This window comes from Tinamus guttatus, unplaced genomic scaffold (genome assembly GCF_059628265.1).
Source record: "Tinamus guttatus ecotype Peru unplaced genomic scaffold, ASM5962826v1 Tinamus_guttatus_pri_ptg000503l, whole genome shotgun sequence".
Taxonomy (NCBI): Eukaryota; Metazoa; Chordata; class Aves; order Tinamiformes; family Tinamidae; genus Tinamus; species Tinamus guttatus.
This window is the reverse complement of record NW_028289037.1, coordinates 210,238-234,165: the sequence shown is the minus strand read 5'-3', so window position 1 is coordinate 234,165 and position 23,928 is coordinate 210,238. Positions and strand designations below refer to the sequence as shown.

At 40.3% G+C, this 23,928-nt stretch overlaps 1 protein-coding gene across 2 annotated transcripts in view; it reads right to left on the bottom strand.

Annotated features, from left to right (window-relative positions):
* Window positions 1-21,202, bottom strand: part of VPS50 (VPS50 subunit of EARP/GARPII complex) — an 81,018-nt gene extending 59,816 nt beyond the window's left edge. For both annotated transcript variants that reach the window (XM_088533462.1, XM_088533463.1), the window contains exons 1-8: window positions 21,131-21,202; window positions 17,865-17,933; window positions 9,416-9,538; window positions 8,834-8,905; window positions 5,482-5,535; window positions 2,389-2,459; window positions 1,903-2,020; window positions 1,779-1,814 (exon numbers count right to left, since the gene is read on the bottom strand). In XM_088533462.1, coding sequence (XP_088389588.1) covers window positions 1,779-1,814; window positions 1,903-2,020; window positions 2,389-2,459; window positions 5,482-5,535; window positions 8,834-8,905; window positions 9,416-9,538; window positions 17,865-17,933; window positions 21,131-21,163 — 576 coding nt within the window. In that variant the 5' untranslated portion in view covers window positions 21,164-21,202. The remainder of the gene's footprint in view (window positions 1-1,778; window positions 1,815-1,902; window positions 2,021-2,388; window positions 2,460-5,481; window positions 5,536-8,833; window positions 8,906-9,415; window positions 9,539-17,864; window positions 17,934-21,130) is intronic.
* Window positions 21,203-23,928: the final 2,726 nt, after the last annotated feature.

The following is a 23,928-nucleotide window of genomic DNA, read 5'->3' as shown; positions in this document are numbered from 1 at the left end:
GCAATTTATATTCAGCTGCTATTGTTAAGGGATTTTCTGAAATGAAGTTGTTTTTAACAGAAACATTCTAATGCAGATCAAGTTTAGTTACAAAAAACACCAGCCATTAGATGAAAACAGAACAGTAAATTGGCCTAAAATGACTGATGCATTTCCAGCTCTTTGCTTCTCTCTCCACTGGAGACCTGGCACTCCATCCCTCAGGTCTAGTGAAAGGGTGAAGGCTCCACAGGCCAGCTCAGCACAACGCAGGCACATCCTCTTTCCAAGCCAGCTCTATTCAGATTATCTCCCTCTGGGCACAATGGTCTCTTGGTGAAGACAACCAAGAATTTACTCACACACTTTACATCAAGGTGCTCATCACACACGAATGTGACCTTTGGGACCACACTCACATATTGGCCTCTCGCCTCAGAAAGGCCACTTGCACAACACTTATTATTAACGTATTCCAGATGCACTTGACCTCTGTAAGTTACTACGGCTTCCTGTCTGGTCTGTTTTAATTGGGAACACCATCAAAATGTTCTTCTCGGAATGGTTCCTAGCAGCCTTCATACGTATTTCAAGCTACTACTTTCCTCTGGAGTAAAGACAAATATTTGGCCAACCTATGGGATACATTATTTGGGAGTTCTAAAACTCCACTTCTCTAGAAAGAAGAATTCAAGTCTTGATTTTTTTTAATATTTAATATGCTTTTTAATATTATGGTAACCTGATGTTAGGGTATGTGTGTGGATGTAACATCCACACCTCTGTCTAAAGACAACTCCTACCAGTAGGGAATGCAGAGCTGACTTTCCATGCAGCACAGAAAGGCACGGAAATGGCAAGCTCACTTCCCAGGGCTTCCTGAGCAAAGGACAATGTTTATGTTGCCTTGGCTGAATTAATATGCTGTTGATAAAGAATAGTTAAATGTAATGAGATAAGTTATACCACCCAAGATTGAACTAGATTCAAAGAACATAAAAGTTAAAGCATGAAAAGTCAACCCCCAAAAAGGAATAACTAGGGATTATCATAATGATGTTCTATCTAATATCAACCATAAATATTTGCAAATGAGCAATTCAGAATTGATTAAAAATTGATTAAAAATCTAACTGCTAATAAGTTCACAAAATTGACTTTTGTACAATCTAATCACCTTGAGACAAGGTCTAGTCTCTGTTCTACCCCCTCTGCTACATTGCTGGGCAGTAAAGATACTGCAGAAACAGGATTTTAGTGACCTGGCCTGAATGCTGCAATGTCTCCTGTAACTGAATCTTAAAGAGTTAATCCACCAAATATGGAAAGAAGCACCCATACTTAAAAATAAAATACTAAGTAGGGAGCCTGTATATCAACTTTTACAGTGATACACTAGGAGTATTTTATCCAAACAAAACATATTAACAGTCAGTTAAATCTCAACTTTCTTTTCTTCCAAATATCAAGATTTCTGGCCAACACCAGAAAAAGAATATGTGGGTGTGTGGGGAGGAAAGGAGACTTCACAACACTCTTACTGAATTAATGCCAGCTTCAGCACTCAGATCTAAAGAGAAGATTGAGTCTTTGACAAAAAAAAAATTCCTACTATTTAGGCTGACACTAAGTATTTCTCACATTTAAAACCTGAACAGCAGGAAAAAAAATACTTTTCTCCTCACACACACAACATAGTTTGTCTGAAACAGGAAAGAAGGCGGAGACAGAATTAAAATAACTGACAAAAGTAGATTTACAGTAGCTTCGAAATAGGGCAGGAACTGGCTGGAACTTACCTCCAACATTTCACTTAAACGCACATCAGTTCTTTGCTAAAACAAACAAACAAACAAAAAAGAATTTAATTACATAGAAATTAGGAAAAGTATTTTACCATTAAACCAAAACAATTATACATACCAATGTTTTTATTGTTCGCAGAGATTTCAGAAGTCCAACAAGTAGCTGCCGCTTCCTTTGATTTGCAAGGAGCCCCAGACTAGCTTGTGTAAAGCCCTCCTTAGCCATATTTAAGTGCCTGTAGAAGTTGCCAGTGAACACGACACTTTCAGTAACACGTAAAATAAAGCTCATTTCAAATACACTTTATCTAGGTACCTCCAAATACACGCTAGAAAAAATATTATTGGCATTGTTAGGAAAATCCAGAGCTTGTAATGATATCAATGGCCTATCCCAAAAGGTCAATTCAGCTCTTCACTGAGAATTGCAAGAAAAGAAGCAACTGCTATTTATTTGTTTTAATATCCTTAACTACTTTTGTTAATTCCTTTCAGCATATAATCAAGAAATACTAACAGCAAACAAGTTTCCAGAGTTTATGAACACCTTTAAACCCCTTCTTCCCCCCCTTTCAATTTTGGCCATGAATGAATGGCAAGCTACCTTCTTCCATTTGTGCAAATGACAGCCGCTACCTCAAGGCCTGTCTGCAATGAAGTGACACGTTCAAGCTCCTGCAGATAGAAAACAAGTTAAAACAAGCTAAGGTTTGCAGTATATTAGCAAAGACCAGTGATTAGCAGGATTTATTGAAATATTTTTCTTCAGTAATTTTGTCCATTTACTTGATATATTATTTATTTGTCATTTTATAGATACTAAACATTAAAATGCAAGAAAATCTTCTTTTGAAGAGACATACTTGAAATCTGTTTCAGTGGGATCCTCTGCATCTATTTGTCCTATGTTGACAGACAGCATATTTAGCATGAGAGACTCTATACCATTAATAGAATGCACCATAATGGAACAACCAAAGCTTCAAAGATAGAAGCATAAGGCTTAATTTGCATTAACACGCTGGAGTTTAGTATGAAAAAAATCACACAGCAATTTCTTGTTTAGAACAACTTGTGTTCCAGCAATTTAATGGATGTCACTTCTTAATGAACCTTAATTGTATCCTGTTGAATTTCAGCTGAAAACTCTTTAGCACAGGCAGCATGACTTGCTTGATTTTGACATTGTGAAGAACATAGTATAATTTGAATATAATGCAATAATAATCTAGCTTTGAATATAATAATCTAGCTTATTATATACATATTAGGATTGTTTTTGTTAGGAACTGCATTGCAAAAATGTGAACATTCACCCCATGTTAAAGGAAAAAAAAAATACTGCTAGTCATGCTAAAACACATCAAGAACCTTCCAGAGGGACAGGACAGACTTACTTTGAAAATTAAACTGCATATTTAAAAATACAACAAGCTAAAACTACTTTAAAGTTAATTCAGCTTAATATCATCTCCTGGTCAAAGTTTCCAGAGATATAAGCAAATCCAATAAATCACTGGGCTGGATCTGTCAATAAAATAGTTCTTCCTTGATGTTACCAATTTACCTTTGGAAAAAATAGAGCTTAGCTACTTATTTGCATCATACCTCAAGAAACCAAATTCAAACATTACTGTCCTCAGCATCTACAATATCCTTTTCATAAAAAAAAAAAAAAAAACTACTACGAATAGCTGTGGCATTTGCAAAAGACTATTGCTTCCTCTTTCACAAGGAAACCTTCCTCGTAAGGCATCGTTCCATTCAAATTTTGGCTCTTGCAAAGATTCTTTAACGTTTGTTCCTTAAATGTAGCCAGATGGAGAGCCACCAGGAGGCTGTGCAGCGTAAGTGTCCCCAGAGAAGGAACTTCTAGTTCTGCATTTAGGACTGAATATTTTTTTTCTTTTCTGATAGCCAGACTATTTTCCACCCATTGGTTGCTCCCTTTCCTCTGAAGGGGAGGAGGAAGCTCTAAACCAACTCCCTTGGGTCTTGTGACCTACCTTTCATAGGCCATACAGGTGCCTGCTAGACCAGAAGTGGGGTACAAACCATAACTTCCACATTTCGTTGCACGGTGGTAACACCATGCCCAGGACACAGAGAATAAACTGCATCTTTTTTCTTCTATCAACCTATTACTGTAATTTGGTGTTGAATTTGACTTACCACGAAATGCATTGCCAGAGAACTCTGCTATTTAAGTCTACTGACAGGACAAGCCTGTGTCCATACATAACACGCACAGTCGTATACAGCATTCACTTAACCAGGGAAATATACACCTGAAATTTTTCTTTTAAAGATTCTCATTCACATAATGGATTTGAAGTGTTCCTTTGGAAGCACCAGAAAGCCTGCTAATATAATCACACACAGAAACATGCCTCACGAAGATATTGCTTGGATAAGAAATTCCATCTACGTCCATCTACGTTTGGCATTTAAAAATTACACTGCAAAAATGAGAAGCACATTCTCTACGAAACTACTGTGGATTGAGAGGTTACTTTCCAAGTGAAGCTACTAAGTTCACAAAATAGCAGCATTCATGCAAAAACGCTGTTAGTTCTGAACATGCACAACACCAGCGAGGTCTGGTCTGACACAGAGACCCTAGTGGTGCTGCCCACTCCACGCTGTCTTATAGACTGGACCTCAGCACGACCCAGCCTCCCACCCAATCCCTTTGACTCCAACTAAAGTATTTCTCTTCTTCCAGCTTTTTTTTCCTCCTCCAGCTGTCACAGGAGGAAGCAGGAAGTGCTCACCCCTCTGCACTCCACACCAGCTTCCTGCTATCCAGCAAAACTGCACGTGCAAGACCAGTTGGACGTCTGGGCACGGAAGGCAAGCGAGCAGAAGTTGTTTTGCCATTGGGACTAAAGAGGAAAAAGCTCCAGCTCCATGACACCCACCAGAGGTTCATGGCCAGGGGGCACCAGCCCCAGCCTGCAGCAAGAAGGTGTCGGGCGAGAAGCAGGCGGCAGGGGAGGAAAGGATGGAGCAGGAAGAAAATTAACAGAGAAGGAAGAAGATCTCCATAGAGGTAGTTTTAGCAGCGACAACACAAGACACGAACTTTGCAAGCAGAGAGAATAATTCATCCTACAAAGTAGCAAAGCAATATCTTTTCTATCCTCTTCAGCAAGGATCCTAGTGTTGCCATTAGTTGTTGAGGGCATTTCACATACCCTTGCAATGACAGACATCATCTTCTGCCAGTATTAGATACAATAAAAAAAAAACTAATCCAGCATTTTGCCTTTGAGGTCACCAAATTCAAGTACTGCTGGACTATTATAGGGAGCAAATTAAAAAGGCACCATTATGCAAGGAGCTGAGACACGGAGAACTACCTATCATGCGGTAATTCTCAGACTACTTTGATAACAATCCAGAGTGTTTCCTCCGCAGAAACCTTCTTGTCATTTCCTGGAAAGATTAGATAAAAATCAGACTGAGCTGACCAAATGTATAGGAGCATTATCACAAATAGATGGGTAGAAAAACCATCTTCTTTAGAGCATTATGATACCTGATTGTCCTATTATGTTTAGGGAGTGAGGAGAGAGAAGTCACACTCATGTTTTATTGCATGTTTCTAAAGCAGTTACACTTTGTTTGGCTCTCGGACTTCCTGGACAAACTGAGGCTCCATATCCAGTTAGAAAGTGACTATTGGTTATCTTACCTTAACATATGCAGGCTGCTTTTCAAGAATTAAGTCGGCGACTTTCTTAGATACCTTCAAAAAGAGAATATTAGAGCATATTATTAATAAACAGCCTTCTCAATAAAGTAGACAGTCCCTATGCTAAAGTTGCATAAGCAGTTTATGATTCCCTATCATATTTATTAATAACTACACCACAAAATACTAAAAGTCCTAAAAATGGCACTCAGCTTTCTTTGGTAGCAAGAAAGAAATACATATACATGTTTACAATTCCCTCTAGGAATTAGTTGGCATTTTCAAATTAATCCCTCACCTTTCTGCTTCTAGAATATGCTAGAAGCAAAAAGAGAAATCATATGGAACACTAGAGCTGCTTACATTCTGCTTAGCCTACTGCTACAGTACAAATTTAAGTTAACAGTACACCCTGGAAATCTAAATTAGCCCTGAGGATGCTTACCTTTCAAACAGATACTGTATTAAATAAAACCCATGCCAAACCAAGTATTCACCCTGCACACATTAAACCTTTTCTTTTTCATATAGAGAATCCGTATTTTAGAATTTTATCCACTGTACTGAACTACCAGTAACTGGAATGCTACTGAGAACTGCTGTCTGTACTGAATTTAAAATGGGAACAAAAGCCCAAGAATCAACAAATTTTAAACTTTCTTAGCATTTCTATAGATAGCACAGCTTTCTTCCACAGGGCAGCACAAGACCCAGCCACTATGCAGAGAAAAGTAAGACAAGAAAGGATATTATTAAGTAAAAAGCTACACAGGTCTGTAACATCTTGGGATTTTGAATTTTCCTTCTGTGCACAGGCTATACCCAGTGAAAATTGTTACCTTCCCTACCAACATCTCCTCCCATGCAGCCTCGTACCCGCGAGTATATCCTTCTCCTAAAGGTTTTACAAATCATGTAGTCCCCTAGTTCACATCTGATCATTTGATGCTTCAATGTAAACGGGATTCATCGAGCAGAACACAGGAATAAAAGGAGCCACATTTCATTCTCAGTTTTTGTACACCACTTTTTTTGTTGTTGTTTTACAGGTTCTCAATTGCTCATAAAGAACATTCTCAACTCTATCAAGCACCTGCCACAGACAATTTTTGTTATTTTGCTAATCTTACTGATAGTGCCTTTCTGAGCTTCTACTGTATTCTCTCTCTCTTTTGGATAAGTCATCTTCTCCAGTATGACCAAATTGTACCATCCCTTTTGGCAGCCTCTATATAATTATAATGACTTATTTTTTAATTTTCAACATTTGGAATCCAGAATAACAATTTTTAGCCATGAAATTGGCTGCAATTTTCAATCTGTGGAAGACAAAGTGTTGCATTAGGGGATCTCATATTTCTCTTCCTTAATCAGATAAAAAAAAAAAAAAAAAGATTCTATTTCATCTCCTGATGAAAGAAAAGCACAGCTATGGTTACCTCCCTATTAATTAAAATGGAACCAAACAGAAGTACAACTAAAAAACCCTGATTCAAATTATCTGTATCAAGATGATTACTCAGATTAAACCCAGGAAGATACACACAGCAAAGACATCTCGAGTGGGTCTGAATGCATTCAGTTAAATGGAAACTTGCAATGGAAAAGTAAAAGCTACAAGTAAACACGGAGTTCATACTGACCCCTAGGGCAAAGATGTGACCAAGATCAGTTGTAGAAAAGCACATGGTAAAAGGCAGCAAGAAGTGGAAGATCAGTCAGAACTCTTTTACTTAAGTCACTTCAGCACTGTTTATTACAGAAATTTTAAAGCTGGAATTATCTCTATTTCACTACTGTGAATTCATGTGTCAGCTACAAATGCATGTACTGGAACTGGAATACAGCTAATGAAAAAGGCAGCATTTGTTCTTTTTCGAAGCATTGATCTGAGAGGCAGCGCAACGAGCAGGAAGACTTCTTGAGTCCTGGTTCTAATGATCTCTTCACTATCAGGGTCAAGACATTTTTGGAGATCGACTAAGAACATATGTAATGCTGCAATATGATCTTACATGAAGAATACTAGTGTCCTTTAAGACAGACAGTAATTGAGATGATTTATCACAAGATAAACAGACAACACTTGAGAAAACAAAACATGTGTCAGTCTTCCACCCTGCCCCAGAAATACTACACAAGGAGTTAATGCACAGCATGCAGATGAATGTTAGCAATTCCCAAAGAGGAAAATAAACCCCAACGACAATCCTTTCTACAGCAGAACCACATTCAGACTAGGTTAAGGGAAGTGCAAAGGAGGCCCAAGCAAGGAAAGGCTGCAGGAAGGCTGGGGGGACAGCAGGAGGAACAGCACACGCGGTCCTTGCCAGAATATTTGGCTTTGAGCTGTTTGCAGCTGCGTGTACAACAGCCAAGACCCTGACACCAGGCATGGGAATTACTCAGCATGTCTCTCTGATGCACTCCGAGCCTTGAGTGTGCTTCCCAGCAAAACTAGGTCACCACCAGATGTCCTCTTAAGACTTTTCTCTGAAGAAAACAGCTATTTCAATCTTCTCTCTGTTTTTCTTTCCTTCTGCCTTTTAAAGGATACCCATTTGTTCAACAGATACTATAAAAGTTTTGTAAGCAGAGGTTTATTCCAGGAAAAGCTGTCCTAGAAGACAGAAGAAGCTGTCCATGTAGAAGGTCCAGTATTTTCCTTCTGTACATTTCCTTCATTTAAGGACAAAACTAGGCTTATTAATTCCAGCTATTCCCCAAATGCCTCACCTAATATTTTAATATAACATATCATACTGTTCACATTTAAAAGTGCACTGAATTAATGTATGAAAAAATCCGGAAATGTAATTAGTACCTTTCAGAAACTGCAGCTGATTACCCCCTATACATTATAGTTATTAGTCATGGTTATAATTAATCTTACTATATAATAATTACATATCAGTGTTCAGTAGAAATTCTTGAGGAGAATTAACAAACCAGCAAATGAAAAATAATGCAAAATATTAACTCTAAATTAAAGAGTTTAAAAAACATTATGTTTTATGTTGCCAAAAATCCTTCAAAGCAAGAGATGGCATAACACTAGTCAGTAGTGTGATGAACAAGTATTGCTCACCTTCCAGTATATTGGAAGAGCTGAACCGAGAAAGTCATTTTTTAAAGAAATAGTCAACATGTGATTCTTCAAAATGTACTTAACAACCATGACTTTATTAAATAATTTTCCATTTAAAAAGCACAGAATTTAAAATCAACACAAAGATTGCTTATCATTTCATGTGTTTAACAAATGAAATCAACTTTTTCAATTCCACTTCTTGATATACTTATTGTCAATATAACAAATGACCTGAGGGGGACATGGGAAAATTTTACTTACAGCAGCTTGCTGTTGCTTTAATTTGTCTCTGTACTGTTCCAGTTCTTGAAGATTAAGTACTGGAGGAAGCTTCTGCATGTAAGCAATAAATTTAATTCCATGACAAATAAATTCACAAAAAAAATGCAGCATCAACTAGCCACTCTATTAAAGAAACATTCTTTTTGCCTCTCTAGTCTAATTTGCATTCAAATGATGGGTAATGAAATAAATGAGTACTAAGCTAAACATGAAAATACCATAATTATCTCAGTTCCCTTGTTTTAAGTAATATATACATATATATACATACACACACACACCCCTCTATTATGTCTCAATCTGTTAATTCTGTCTGCTAAAAAATAACTGATATATAGAACATTTTTCCCCAACTATTCTTGCCTTTTCACAATTGACTGTTCATAAAATGAAGTGTACCTTAGCCCTACGCAATCACAAAAAAAGTTCAAAGGAAAAAAAAAGCTTTTTTTAATCAAGGCAAAATATAGGAAATAAAATGAAGAAAGGATCATCAAATGAAGCTGACTTTTGACTCTCATTTGTGGTTATGCTATTGTTGATTCTTTTAAGACAACTTACCTCCAACTCATATTTCACAATATCAAAGGAATCACTGGAAAAATACACTTCTTCAATGCTGTCAATTATTTCTTGCTGAACTTGAGGATCAATTGGTTCTTCCCGTAACTCTTGGAGCTCCTCCTTCACAAAACAAAAAAGGATTTCCAGAATGTAATATTACATCCTAGCAGGAACATTTCACCAAAGCAGGTATTTTTAAAAACCCATTTATAACTTCAGTACAAGAAGCAACTAAATAAAGATTTGTCAGCTGCATCTTGTTCTTCCTGTTATAAATTCCAAGTTATCCAAAACTTTCAAAAGAACAAAGCACAGACTTCAACTTCACAGACTATCTAAACACTTCTTAAGCGATATATTTTACTTGTAACACAGGACACAAACGCACCGAGTCCATAATTTTTCTCCTGAAATATGGGGATGCTCTGCAAATTCCTGTAATAACCTAGTGGCAGCTTGACAAGCTGCTTCCACAACTCCAGCAGAGTGGGTGTGAGGAAGGGACAGGGGAACCCTGCACCCAAAGAAGGTCAAACACTCCAGTTTGACACCAAAGTTACTGTGTACAATCATACATGTATAAATAACGTCATTTTTGTTTAAAGTGCATAGGATATACAGCATGAAGGGTAAGGTGCATTTTAGGAAACGCTTTGAGATATTTTAATTGTTTTAGAGTGATCCATTATCTTACTATATTTAGAAAAAAATAAAACACTCAGCAAATTATTTTCTTAATTTAAGGGAAAAAATAAAACTACAAAAATGCAATGATAGTTTCCTAAAAGCCAGAGCGTGTTAGTTTTTGTAGAATTACCTTTGCAAACCACAGCTGGACAGCCTCGCTACAAATGATTTTGAATGTTTTGAAACAAATGTTCTGAAACACCAAAAGTTCCACAGGAACCTACGGAAAAATTTCTTAACAGTGAGGGTGACAGAGCACTGGAACAGGCTGCCCAGAGAGGTTGTGGAGTCTCCTTCTCTGTAGATCTTCAAAACCCGCTTGGATGCAGTCCTGTGCCACGTGCTCTAGGTGACCCTGCGTGTGCAGGGGGGCTGGACTAGATGATCTCTAGAGGTCCCTTCCAACCTTAAGCATTCTGTGATTCTATAAAATGCTTAACCTTCCAAGTCAGTCCCTGTAATTCACACTGATAAAAGCCCTGCTGTGAGGTACTTGGATTTTTACAATGGGAAACAGGAAGGGTCTACCTTCTTAGCACAAAATTAACTGATTTCTGTTTTCTTCTTGAATTCGTTGGGCCTTGGAGACAGGACTTTTAGAAAATTAAAGATGCCAATAACGCTCCCCTCTCCCACAGTATTGGTATTTCTATCAATAATCCAGCACCTTCTGCTCAGCACAACAGACCAAGAACCTCCCCTGCACTTCCTATATTGGACTTTGCAACCAGCCCTTCCCCCTTTCCAGAGGCCATTCCAATAGAACAGAAGGCACAACTTTTTATTAGAGGCTTTAAGGGAAAATGCCAGGTCAGGCTTTCACAAAAAGGCAAGATAAAATTCCTCAGCATGGGTACATAACCCCGACAAACTGAACCATCGAATTCAACGGTCCCATAATGACTCCCAGCCCTCTAATAAAGCAGCCGAAGCTGTCACCGGGGGGCGCAACATCAGGATTTCCAAGGGTCTAGGGTTTGTTTCATTTCCCTGGACAAGGCATCAGATTTTAGATTCATTTACAGAGGCACGAAGCTAGGACACCACCGACCGCTCAGTCCCACCGCGACCAGCGCATCCACGCGAAGCGCCACAGCGCGACGCCGCCGCCGCGGCACCGAGGGGGCCGAGGGGCACAACGAAACCAACCGCCCCCTGGGCACCCGCAGGCGCCCCCGGGATCGGGAGGCAGCAGGAGAGGGAGGCGGCGCCACTACCGCGGCTCCCGAGGGATCGGGAGGCAGCAGGAGAGGGAGGCAGCGCCACTAACGCGGCTCCCGAGAGATCGGGAGGCAGCAGGAGAGGGAGGCGGCGCCACCAACGCGGCTCCCGAGGCAGCAGGAGAGGGAGGCGGCGCCACCAACGCGGCTCCCGCGGGCTCGGGAGGCAGCGGCGGCAGCGGGCGGCGCTCGGGCGCCGCCTGGCGGGCGCGGCGCGGCGCTGCAGGGAGCGGCGGACCTCGCTCCTTCCCCGCGCAGCGCAGCGCAGCGCAGCGCAGCCCCACCGATAAGCACGCACAGAGGGAGGGACGGGGCGGGCTGTGGGGAATGAGAAGGAAAAGATTCTTGCTTTTTGTTTTTGATCTGCTGCTTTGAAGCGTCCATCGCATGGAGCACGCGTGCTGGTAGATGAGGCGCGCGCTTGGGTCCAACAGCCTGCTGCCCTTGGAACCATTTCGTTTATAGAGAATCAATCTAGCCTAACCATATGCATTTGGATCCTTTCAATATGTATACACATTTGTTTTTTCCTTCCCTGCTGAGATTCTGAACAACTGGCTATTTACAGAGCCTCCCTCTGTAAATTACCTTAACATTTAACAGTACATTGAGTTTTATCTCCAAGAACCTAAATTAAAACTTAGGCAATAGGGTCAGCTTCATCTGTTCATTGAAGCATTGCAACTGGAATAGCCTCATTTATCATCTGGATGTTTGCCTCCCAGTTTGTGGGTGGCGTTCATTAAAATGAACTTAAATAGAAAAAAACTAGTAAGAATTCTTCAGGATCATTTGAATTTTTAAGCTATTGATACCTGCCATAGGGATGAACCAATGCATCAAACTCGGAGGTCAATGGTCATTGACATCCCCTGAACCTATACTAAAAGAAGTCAGCATAGGTACATACTATTACATAACACCACATCCAGAACAACAAGCTGGGGAGGGAAAGTTGTTTTGTTTTTTTATACTAACACTTTCATGAAAACTAATCAGTAAGCTTTTTAATCTGTGTAGAAGACAATAGCTCTCTGCACAAGCATAAAGCTGATGATGAGATGATTAGACAAATTACTAAGAAAGCAGTATCCTGTCTCAAAAAGATTGCTCATCTCAGTAATTTTCAAAAATGCCATCTAAGAAAATATTTATTAAATCAATTGGGCTTTATCACATTCTTTCTTTTTAGAAAGGCAGCCCAGAGAAAATGCCTCTCAAGGATAAACTCAAGATGCCCCATAAATTACATTATTTCCCACCTATTTTATGCCACAGTAAGTTACAGCTTCCACTCCAGGGCTGCTAGTTTCAAATAACTAACATGTGCAAGGCCAGTCTATTCACTCATGACTCAGGAAGCGAGTGTCCTTGGCTAAAATGTATTTACTGAAATGTAGTTTCTTCTTCCTTATACTTAGATATAGAAAAAAAAAGAGTAGAATGTACATGTGAAGATCAGCAGTTTCAGTGGGCCTCAGGAATGGCCAGATTCAGCACGTTAAAGTCAGTGCTCACTCTCCTTGCAGGAGCAGAAAGAGGACCTCTATAAAGTCCTGTATTTTTCTACCTCAAAACTTTTCCAACTATTGCTATTTATTTAAAAAAGAAAAAAACTTAACAGTAAGTTTATGTAAATTCAACAATTCCAAGAATACAGAAGTAGCTGTAGAAAATTGGGATGGAGTGAATCATATAGTGATAATCATGCAGTGGATTTCACCACTGCTAAAATAAATCAATTACATACATTGGAGAAAGCAGGATTAGCACATCCACAAGGTGGAACCCAGCTGCCCAGGTCAAAACACACATTCAACAGTAAGAACTCTGCAAGGAGTAACAGGGCAACACAATCATTTAGAGTTGTCAGATCACAGGCTAAACATTTTTTTTCAAGTTTTGGTCAGCCAGATACTTCTCCTGTGAAACACTTGCATCACTTGCGGTGCCAAACATGCAATTTTTCTTGTGAGTAATTTGTATCCAAAAGTTTGTACTTCCATGGAAAAGACAATTTATCTTGTCAAATTCAGCAACTTTCCTGCAGAGCACGATTAGGGCCACTCAAAGCAGAAGATCTCTCACTTAATGCCACCTAGACATAATAGTGAAGGTTAATGGGAGTGTAGGGAAGGAGAGAACTCAGATTTGACAGCTTTGCAGAAGCCATGGCCAAGCAGAGCAGTGTTTGCATCCACACATTTCTAAACACATTTTTGCCTTCCTGTTTTATGCAACCATAAGATTACAGGTACAGCAACCTACAGCAATTACCTGAACTGCCTTTCAGGAGGTTCATTTCATTGCAGGCTCTTCTGAAAGGCAGGTTGGGAAGTTTTAGATGAGCTGCCCGGCTATTCTCCCAAGCGTCTCACTCCCAGCTCTCCCTTCTGCTCTACACCCCCTGCAACACCAAGAACAAGACTGCCAAAGCAGCAGCACTTGCACAGAGCTGAGAGAAACACCTTCTGCATCCCAGGCACAAGCAGCCAAAAGATTTGGAAGCAAAGACATTGCAAAAACTTACGACCAAGACTGCCTTAATGGACACTTCTTAGAGAAAAAATATTTTAAAAGTTTCTAACCTAATTAGAAGCTGAAGGTCTGTGTTAGGCTATACACCTCTACATTATTCAGAAGACAAATATGCTCGGTCCTCATTTGGAGGCAACTTCCCTATCTTTGTCCATGTTCTTTCTGCTGATGACAAACACGGTGTGAATTTATAACCCTCCATTCTGCGCTCTGCTACACCCGTGCTCAAAGAAAAGCTCAGCCTCAACTCCAAGAGGAGGGCTACAGCGTCACAGCTCTGCTCAGTATTGCACCATAATGAAACAAGCGTGTACAAAACCAATTTTAAATATTATAAATATGCATGCTATGCCTCATGATATTATTTATATGTATGTTTATTTATATATGTAAATTTATATAGCCACATGTAAAATAAAGACTCAAAACAAAACTTTTTTTTTTTTTTGGGTGCTTGCTGATCCACAGCTACAGAATGAAGGGCCACAGGAAGGTTTGTGGGAGTCCCTTATCTTTCACAACACAGACCCATTAAATTCCTTTGATCTTTCCTTCTCCAATGCAACTACAGAGTACCTATTACAAACCTTCACTCTACCAAAGTAAACATGCACTATGAAGCAGTTTCATGAAGGGAATCTTCATGAAAAGGGAACAACAAAGGCTGATCCATGCAACAGGTACTAATCACACCACGCAATGCACTCCAGAAAAAGCACTCGAGGACTGCTGGGGAAAAGGAAAAACACCAAATAAAAAAATCATACTTTTATATAGTTTGAAATGCATACTGTCCATAGGAAATGCATTAAAAAAAACCCACAGCATTATTTACCGCCATAAGCTGCAAAGAGTCAACTAATATTTGCATACTGAAGCTGAGCTGATTAACATCAAGATAAACATAACCTTATTCAAAGTCATCTCTTTATCAACCTTACAACATTGCTTTCAAGAATACAAATTTCCCATCCTACCCTTACATGACAGTATCTACTAAGCAAAACGTACCGGCTTGGGAAAGAACAAAGTGGAAAATAGCGGTGCCGTAGAAGTCAGTACTGCAGTTCTTGATTTCAACTATTTTCAACAAAGAATCTGCCCAGAATTAGGACTCCCCAGGACTATGAAACAGGGCACAAATGAAGTAGGGCACCTTGGTCAAAAACACCCCTGCAGACAGCATCGCTGCAGGTAAACCTCTCTTCCAGAAAGCTTGCCTTCAACCCCAGATTTCTGTGCCTGTATCACAGCCGTGAGCTGCTCTACGCTTGTACGGCGGCGTGACTCGGCTCTGCGCCCCAAACTGGACAAGGCAGCAGGGGAACTGCTCGTCTTTGTGCGACTGAGGCAGGCTGGAATTTTGCAAGGCAGTTGCAGAACCTGTTGGCGCGCTGGCTGATGTGAGCGTGTACGTTCAGAGGCACTCGGTAACACAGCCGGGTAACAAATCATTTACTCGTTAAAAGCACACAAAGGAAACCAGGGGAACTCGCACGGAGAGGGAACACAGGCAGCACTTCCTCACGCTTTGCAGCAAGCACCGCTCAGCAGAGCGGGACCTTCACGCAGCAGGGCCCAGCAGGACCTGGCCAAGACTCTCCTCAGGGGATGCAACTTCAACAGACTCCTTCCCTGGTCCCCAACAATCCCCTTCTGACCTTCTCACTAGTTTGCCATTCCCCTTTTCAAAAAAGAGACTTTTGTCCCTAGAATTGGCATTACCTACCAATGGCCTGTGCGCTTTCCAGTATTCCATGCAGACTCTGCGGTCTTTCATTCTATGCATATTTCGAAAGCTTTAATCCAGCTTTTGAAACTTTAGGCAGCACTTGCCCTAAATCAATTTGGTGACACCACTCCAAAGGTGGAAGCATGATGAAAAAAAGCTGCAACATAATCATTTCATAATCAGAGGATTATTTGATTGGCAAGACTAGGACTTTTGCTATTCGAGATATGAAAAAAAAACGCTATTTCAGCTTGCCAGCAGGGAGCAGCAGCTTCACACATTTGCTTTGGCAATGGTGTCTTTTCCTTAATGCTCTTCACCTTTGTATTCAAAAGGCAATTCTCTTCACCGATCTTGTCCATTATTATAAAATTCATAATTACTTATAAAATAATTATTGAGAGGCTTTAGCTCATACCCAGCAAAGCTGCCTCATCCTGTAATTATAACATAATTTTGATTTGCGACATCAGTACGCTGCCATGGCATGAAATACAGTTTTAGTTCAAAAAAAGTATCTAAATCTAAGGACTCCAGGACTTTCAGTTTCTTTGCATAAAACTGAAACCTAAGCTCTGTGACAGTAACTCACACCATAAGCACAACCAATATCTCCCCTCTCTCAAAAGAGAAATTCCTGTTCAAGATGGGATGTCAAAATTTAGGCTCACAGGGACAAAAGACTTATTACAGTGTCTCATCTAACCTAATGTGAAGAGTAAAATCCTACAATAAAGGATTCCGCGATACACATTCCTCAAATAAATTCAGAACAGCATTCCAAATATACTGGTTAGTTTAAACACTACTCACCTAAAATATTTCAGGAAGGAAAAAAACGCCTTAGAAGACAGAAACTACAACAATTTCAGATAAAAGATGGAAGGGAAGGCAGTTTTCAAGTTTCCTACTTGGCATGAAAGAAAATGATAGGCTAATTTAAGAGTGATGCAAGGGAATTACCCCTTTTTGTGGATCTTGCAATATAGCTGGTAATTTATAAATTAAAAAAAAAATAGGCAACAAGTTTTAATGCTGATGTAATCTCTCCAAGCACAGAATTTCTAACAATTTTAATGAGATGCTGTTTACAGAATAGTTGCAGATTATGTTCTGGTATTACTAAGGTTTGACAGCATACAACTGCTATAAGCTTAATATTGCCCTCTGCCATAAACATATGAAAAAGTGTGAATTAAAAAGTACTTGTTATCTTATTGTTAATTGATAAAAAGTATAGCCTTACTAGACACATAACATAATTTACTATAGATTGAAAATCTGAGAAGTATACTCTACACAGCCTGAGACTGGATGCTCGGTGAGTTACAGAGTGAGAGGAATGCGCACTTCTGAAATCTAAACCATTAGAATGAGACAGGTCTTTCATCACTGCAATTTAATACATTCACTCTTTGAAATTATATATTAACCACTTGTTTAATAGAACATTATCCCAATTCAGATACCGATATTTCATCTTTTTAAACACATGGTAATATTGATTTTCTGGTCTACCACAGCACAAGCATCATATTACACACTACTTTTACACAAGGCAGCACAGGATTTTTTTTTTTTTTTTTGTAACTGTTACAAAGTAAGGCGTCCAAATTCAATTTAAGCCAGCAGATCAAGTTACTGATTGGTAAAGGTAGAGCCCAAACTACTGAATAATAAACATCATCCATATTAAGTCTTGTGAATCATGCAGTCAAACCAACAGGACAGCAGGGGTTGCCAAAAAATTGTGACAAGACTCTCCCTCCCCTCCCAGGAGAGAGGGAATTGTGAAGCAAAAGTGGGATGGCATCAAGCAGTGAGACAAAATAAAAAGCTATAATATTTAAAAATCAACTTGAAGTTAACTATATATTCTGCAAATGAAAACTGTGAAATACACACATGGCACTAAATCCATGACTGATTACCAAGACTAATATTACACAAGCTACCTTATTTTCCAGAGTGACAGAAAGTAAAAGGCTATTTCATTTTCTTCATTACGGGAGATATCCTAAATAGAATTAAGATCAGGAATCCCAAGGAGGACTCAAAAGCTCCAAGAAGGAAATGCTGTCACATCATTTTGACTCAGCGCACTGTTTAGCCTCACAACTATAGTCACTTTCAGAAATACTTTGTAAGATTTTTCAGCAAGAAATAAAACTGTCAAGGAGAACAGCAGCAAATTAGTATTTTAAAAAGTGTTATCTAAATATACAATGAAAAATCAAAACAAACAAACAAAAAATAACATGTATCATACCTTACTAGGGATCCGAAAGCTTTCAATAGGACTGATGTCATGAACACTCTCTTGAGGACTCCTTAGACCCTTTAAAAGAATTTGAATGGTCAGTTAGGACTCATATCAAACTGCAGAAGTCTTGGTTCATGGTGAAGGAAATACATCTTTAGGAAGGGAAGAAAAAAGCCCATTAATCAATTACCCTTCCAACCTTAGGTCAGTGTAAGGCCTTATTCTATAAGCATTTAAATAAGACTATTCAAGTTTAAATTACTCAAACGGCTATGCACTTAAATCTCTATGCTACAACATGCACCTTCTCTCAGTAAAGTTCACTGAAAAAAAAATACATATATTCATGTACTTCATATTACATCCTCCTGTCAGCTCCCAGATCTGTCATCTTACGTTTATGGGTTTGGGACACGTTTGTACTTTTAACATACTCAGCTCCACTAACTTGATGGGTTGTGGATTCATATAAAGCTTCATGCAAGTTAAGTGCCACTTCTCTACAACATAATTAGATTTGTATGATGGGAAAGTTTTCGATAAACTTTTAGGACTGGTTTTCTTTATTCATAGCAAAATTGAAAAAGATGCCAAATCCGCATTGTATAAAAATTATTCCTTACAATACTCAAATTCACATAAACAGAATATGTTCTAGTAAGACTTCAGGTCTCTACAGGCAGTATCGATTATTTAGGGAGTACGGGTTTACTGACTGTTCAGCACAATTTTGCAAAGTAGTACCACAGCACATGCTTCTTAGCATGTTTCCTGTTACTTCTTGCTAGAAAGCTAAGTTTTTACTAAAATCAGAAACAAGGAGGAAGAGGTGAAATTACGTCTTCGGGTTTCAAACCCCGTTCTGACTCCAGCTTTCCTTGAGCCTCCAGGCAATTCATACAAGCCCTGATTTTTAGACAGACCTATCTTCTATCCTCCCCAACTGACACAGATAATACAATTTTTAGGTCCTTTCAAATTTTTCAAAAAATAAACAAAAAAAATCAGTGCCTACACTTGGGTACCTACACTTTTTTAAAATGAAAGGAGCTACACAAGTATTAGGTAACCTCCAAAAAGACACCAGCTACTAAAAATCAGTGTACAATGAGAGAAGTTTCATTTTAATTGACAGAGGTAAGACAATCCGTTAAAAGCGATAAAGAGTTTTAGAGGCTCATCACTTTTGTGTTAACTACTACACTTGAAAATTGCTTCACCTTCCTACTATGTAAATCCTTTTCTTTTCGGTTTTGGATTCTCGGGCTTTCTTACATTTAAAAAAAAAAAAAAAAAAAAAAAAACTCCCTTCAAACATATATCAAATATTTTCAGTTGATGTAAACTTATTCCATAGAATCATTATAGTTGGAAAAGACCTTTAAGATTATCAAGACGAACCATAAGCCCTTCACCACCACCCCTGCTAACCCATGTCCCCAGGTGCCTCATCTGCACGTTCCTTGAACACTGCCAGGGACGGGGACTCCAGCACTGCCCTGGGCAGCCTGTCCCAGTGCTTCACCATTCTTTGCCTGTAGAAATTCTTCCTAATGTCTAACCTGAACCTCCCCTGGAGCAACTTCAGGCCGTTCCCTCTTCTCCTCTCCATAGCTATTCAGGTAGCTGCAGAGAGTGATAACGTCTCCCTGAGCCTCCTCTTCTCCAGGCTAAATAGCCACAGCTCCCTCAGCCGCTTCTCACAAGGTCTCTGCTCCAGCCCCTTCACCATGTGGGGACGCACGCTCCAGCACCTCCACGTCCTTCTTGTAGTGGGGGCCCAAACCTGAGCACAGTATTCGAGGTGCAGCCTCCCCAGCGCCGAGTACAGCGGGACAATCCCTTCCCTGGTCCTGCTGGCTGCACTGTTCCTGATACAAGCCAGGAGGCTGTTGGCTGCCTTGGGCACCTGGGCACACTGCTGGCTCATGTTCAGCGGCTGTCCACCAGCACCCCCAGATCCTTTTCTCACAAGCAGCTCTCCAGCCACTCTGCCTCACGGGGTTGTTGTGACCGAAATGCAGGAGCCGGCACTTGGCCTTGTTGAACCTCAAGTTGGCCTCAGCCCAGAACCTAAACTGCCACGAAGCAAAGAATTGGATTCACAGCCATAAGGGTAGGAGATAATGATTCATGTTCCCATTGCTAATTCACTGAGCAAGAGTTGTGTCTGTAGCTAATGCTCAGCTTATTCCTCAAACAGCAACAACTCATTTACAGCAGGCCGAGAACCGATCACTTAACATTGTGCTGATACTTTTGTGCAGTGATTTCATTCCACTAATATCAAAAACTACTGGCACACCAAAGAACCAGAACATAAAAGAAAACCCTAAAAGGCAACAGGATAAGAAACCTCAGAGCAGAGATGTCTGAACTCAGTGAAGCCTGGAGGTAGAAATGAACAAACCACATCCAAAACAATGACGCAAGAAATCCTTTCAGCAGGAAGCAGACTTCAAAGTGATCAGCTGCTCTTGGTCAAGGAATGAACTGATAAGGAGTCCTCAAGCACAGACCCATAACGTCCTAAGAGAAAGCTCATTATCTGTCCCTGTATGACATCAAGGGAAGCAGGGAAAAGCAGGTTTGCATGATGATCTCCATTTGTAAACCCTGTCTCCAGCATACAGATTATACCTTTGAAAATATAGCTTAAAAGCAAATGAAGTTCAGCACTGACTCTCCCACCATTTTCTAAACCTACCTACAATATTAGGTGGGGAGCAGGGCAGTTTTAAGTAATTTTTTAAGGTCTCAAATTTAGACCCATGAGTCAGCACGCATTGTTTCAGACATACTTGGCATGTCTCAATGACTCAAAGCTTCTAGAACACCCTTTTCATTAAAAAGGAAAAAAAAAAAAAAAAAAGTGTTTCAGAAACACAGACCCAAACATGAATGACATCCCGTAAGCCTTCCAGCCCCCACAAATACATAAATGCTTCCCTAGCACCTAAAAGCTGGGTCTGTGTTTCAGCCCCAGACATTTACTGACAGACAGAGCTAAGGTACAGTGCCATGCTCGACTGCTCTGGGCCCATATGGGGGGAAAGGAAGCTGATAGAGGAGACTTGGGCAATACTTAATGGAATATGGACGTTATACATCGCATACGTGAATTCTACGAAGGCACAAACTACTGTGTTTGGTTCCAGCCCATGATTAAGAAGAGGAAAACGGAGGCCGAAGGGGATGCGAGCACCCCAGAGAGGCGCCGCCACAAGCCCCGCAGCCCCCACGAGCCGCCCGGCGCCGCCCCAGCCGCTCACCTGGCGGGTCATGAGCGACTTGATCTTCTGCATCACGACGATGACAATGATGATGCTGCCGCCTCAAACCGCGGGCTCCTTCCTTGCCGCCCGGCCCGGGGAAGCCATGTTGCGCGGCACGTGACCTGGCGCGCCCGCTGCACCCCGGGACGGGTAGTCCCGCGGCGGCGCCGCGGCCTGCGCGCGCCCAGCGAGCGCCGCACCGGCAACTACGATTCCCGTCAGCCCCCGCGCCGGGCGCGGCGGCGGCGGGAGGGCGCGCGGCGCCCCCTGCTGCCAGTGGTCGCGGCCGTTGGTCCCGCCCGCGGCAGGGAGCGGTTTTGGGGGAAAAAAAGAGGAAATCAGCGCTTTGCTTCTGCTGCCGGCTGCGTGAACGCCCCGCGAGGCGGAAGCCATCGCGGTGATCTGCCTCGCCGCCTGCGTTATGTCGCGGTACAGATATGCTGAGAGCACCACGTCTTGGGAAGCAGTTACCTGAAACGAGAAGTAAAATGTCAGTGACAAATAAAAGGGAAAAGCCAAAAAGCAGAGTGTGACAGTGGCTGTGACCTGCCTGGGATTACGACCTGGTGGGATTACGCATAGCCACAGTGACTCGTGTGTCTGTGCACCGAGTTCAGTCATATATAGCTCACCTATAGGTAAAAAAAAAAAAAAAAAAAAAAAAAAAAAATCTTTGCTTTGCTAGGGAGGACACTGAGGATACCTGTATCCAGGGCAGCCTAACTCTGGAGAAGGTTGCCTTCCCCTTTGGAGATGCCAGAGTCTGACACATAGATCAGCCCAGCACGTACTTCTTAATAGCATCATTTAGCAACAGCTGCCTAAGTACCTGTTGCTGATATGTCTGATGGAAATGGGTGTATTTCTGCCTGTATTAGATGGCAGAATGATGAAAATTAACATAAAAACCAGTGGTTCCCTTTTTCTCGAGCGAGAATTACTGGTTCTGGCTACCATTGAAGTTAACATTTTTAGTTATTTCTGTACAAAACCTCAAATGAGTTGAGCACATTAAAAAGCGATTTATTTGTTACAAAATAAGATTAGCTGAAACATGAAATCATTCAGAATATTATTGCTACAAATAATGTTGCTTTAATGCGACTTTAATCCAGTTGCTTCTGTTAAAAGGATTTTTTTGAGGTTTAATTTGCATTAAGTCTAAATGCTATTTAACAAGCAGCACAAACTAGAATTCTATAGAAAAAAAATGTACATTTCTGCTTACATTTTGTTATTCAGTATAAAAAATATCAACATAACATGTTAATTACATTAGGATGCTGGAAATACTGGGACACATTTACTTAAAAATATAACTGTGCTAATCTGTTTTATTTTTCTAAATTTTCTTAGCCCACATAGTGCTTTTAAAAGACTCAGAATGACTTTATCTGAGTGAAAACTCCCATTCATTTCAGTTAGACATTATTTGGAACCCATAACCAATATTTTATTGCCGTTTGAAACCAAATAGATAACCTTTTCTAAGTCAGCTTTTATAATAAGTTAAAACCTGACATGCACAGCCTACAGCCAAGCAGGTTAAACACAGATTATAGCCAGCAGCATTCGGGAGGAGCAGAAGAGGAGACACTTGAAGCCCTTGGGAGTGCACAAAATGGCCTCTGCATCTAATCATTGCTGTTGGGCAGTGACATTATTTCTGCCGGGATCACTGCATGACTTTGATAAGCTGGGATAACTCGTATTTCTTCCATTTGACCATATAAAGTTGCTAAAAATTGTGGAAGGTTCTGGAAAGTTTCAGCTCCTCCTAACTTAAGTGGAACTGGAGTGTTCAGTCCTTCCAGCGGTTGCATAGCACCTTGCAGGAGCCCTGCTCTTAACACCAGCACAGGCACATAGTGAGAGAGGGACAGTTCCTTGCAACCTGTCCCTCCTCCACAAGGCAGGATACACTACAGCCTCGTACTTATTAATCCATAATAGTCTGCCCAAGGGCCGGACAGTGAAAACTTTAAGTGCGTTTTTCTATGGATAAACCATCTCTGTCGATGCAAATATTTGCTGTTGCAAACTATCATTGCACACGCACCTCCAGGAGGGCTGCTGGTTTGCTGCTGATTAGATTTGTACAGTGAGTGGCAGCCTTGGACAAAATCCAAAGCATGCAGTAATTTTAATATTCATTTAAACTGGTGTAAGCTAGTGCAGAATAAACAGTAACAAGCAGCTAAATCAACAGCTTTATCATGTTGTTCACTTATCTAGAGGATACCCTTCACATTACATCTATGTTTAGAGAAAGGGAACAAAACCATCTCTGAGCATGTTAAGGAAAAACCTCGAAAAAGTTACAGGAAACAAGCACTAGGAAGAGGGAAGATTTTACATTTTCCTGGCTACTATGCTGCGTTTTGTTGTTGATCTTTCCCAGTTTTAGACAAGCCTCTGTAATAGGTGATAATATTTTTATAACTGAAAATGAGACCTTGTCACTGGAAAAGATGTTATCTGGAAAACAAAGTATGAATACTGGCATATAATTTGATATAAGTATATATAATTTGAAATAATCATCTAACAGCACAGTTTATTTATGTGTGACTATTGCTGTGTGACTATATGATGTTAATACCTATATAACTTGTACATTATGAACATTTATTTAAGTTAATTCAGAGTGTTTCATATTCTGCACCTCGTTTATTATATCCTGTGTCCTGTTTGCTCTGGGGAAGGGTTATGATAAAGTCAGAGGCAATGAAGATGGGCACTAATCTAACAGGTGCTCCACTCCCTTTGTTCTTTGTATACACATATTCAAATGA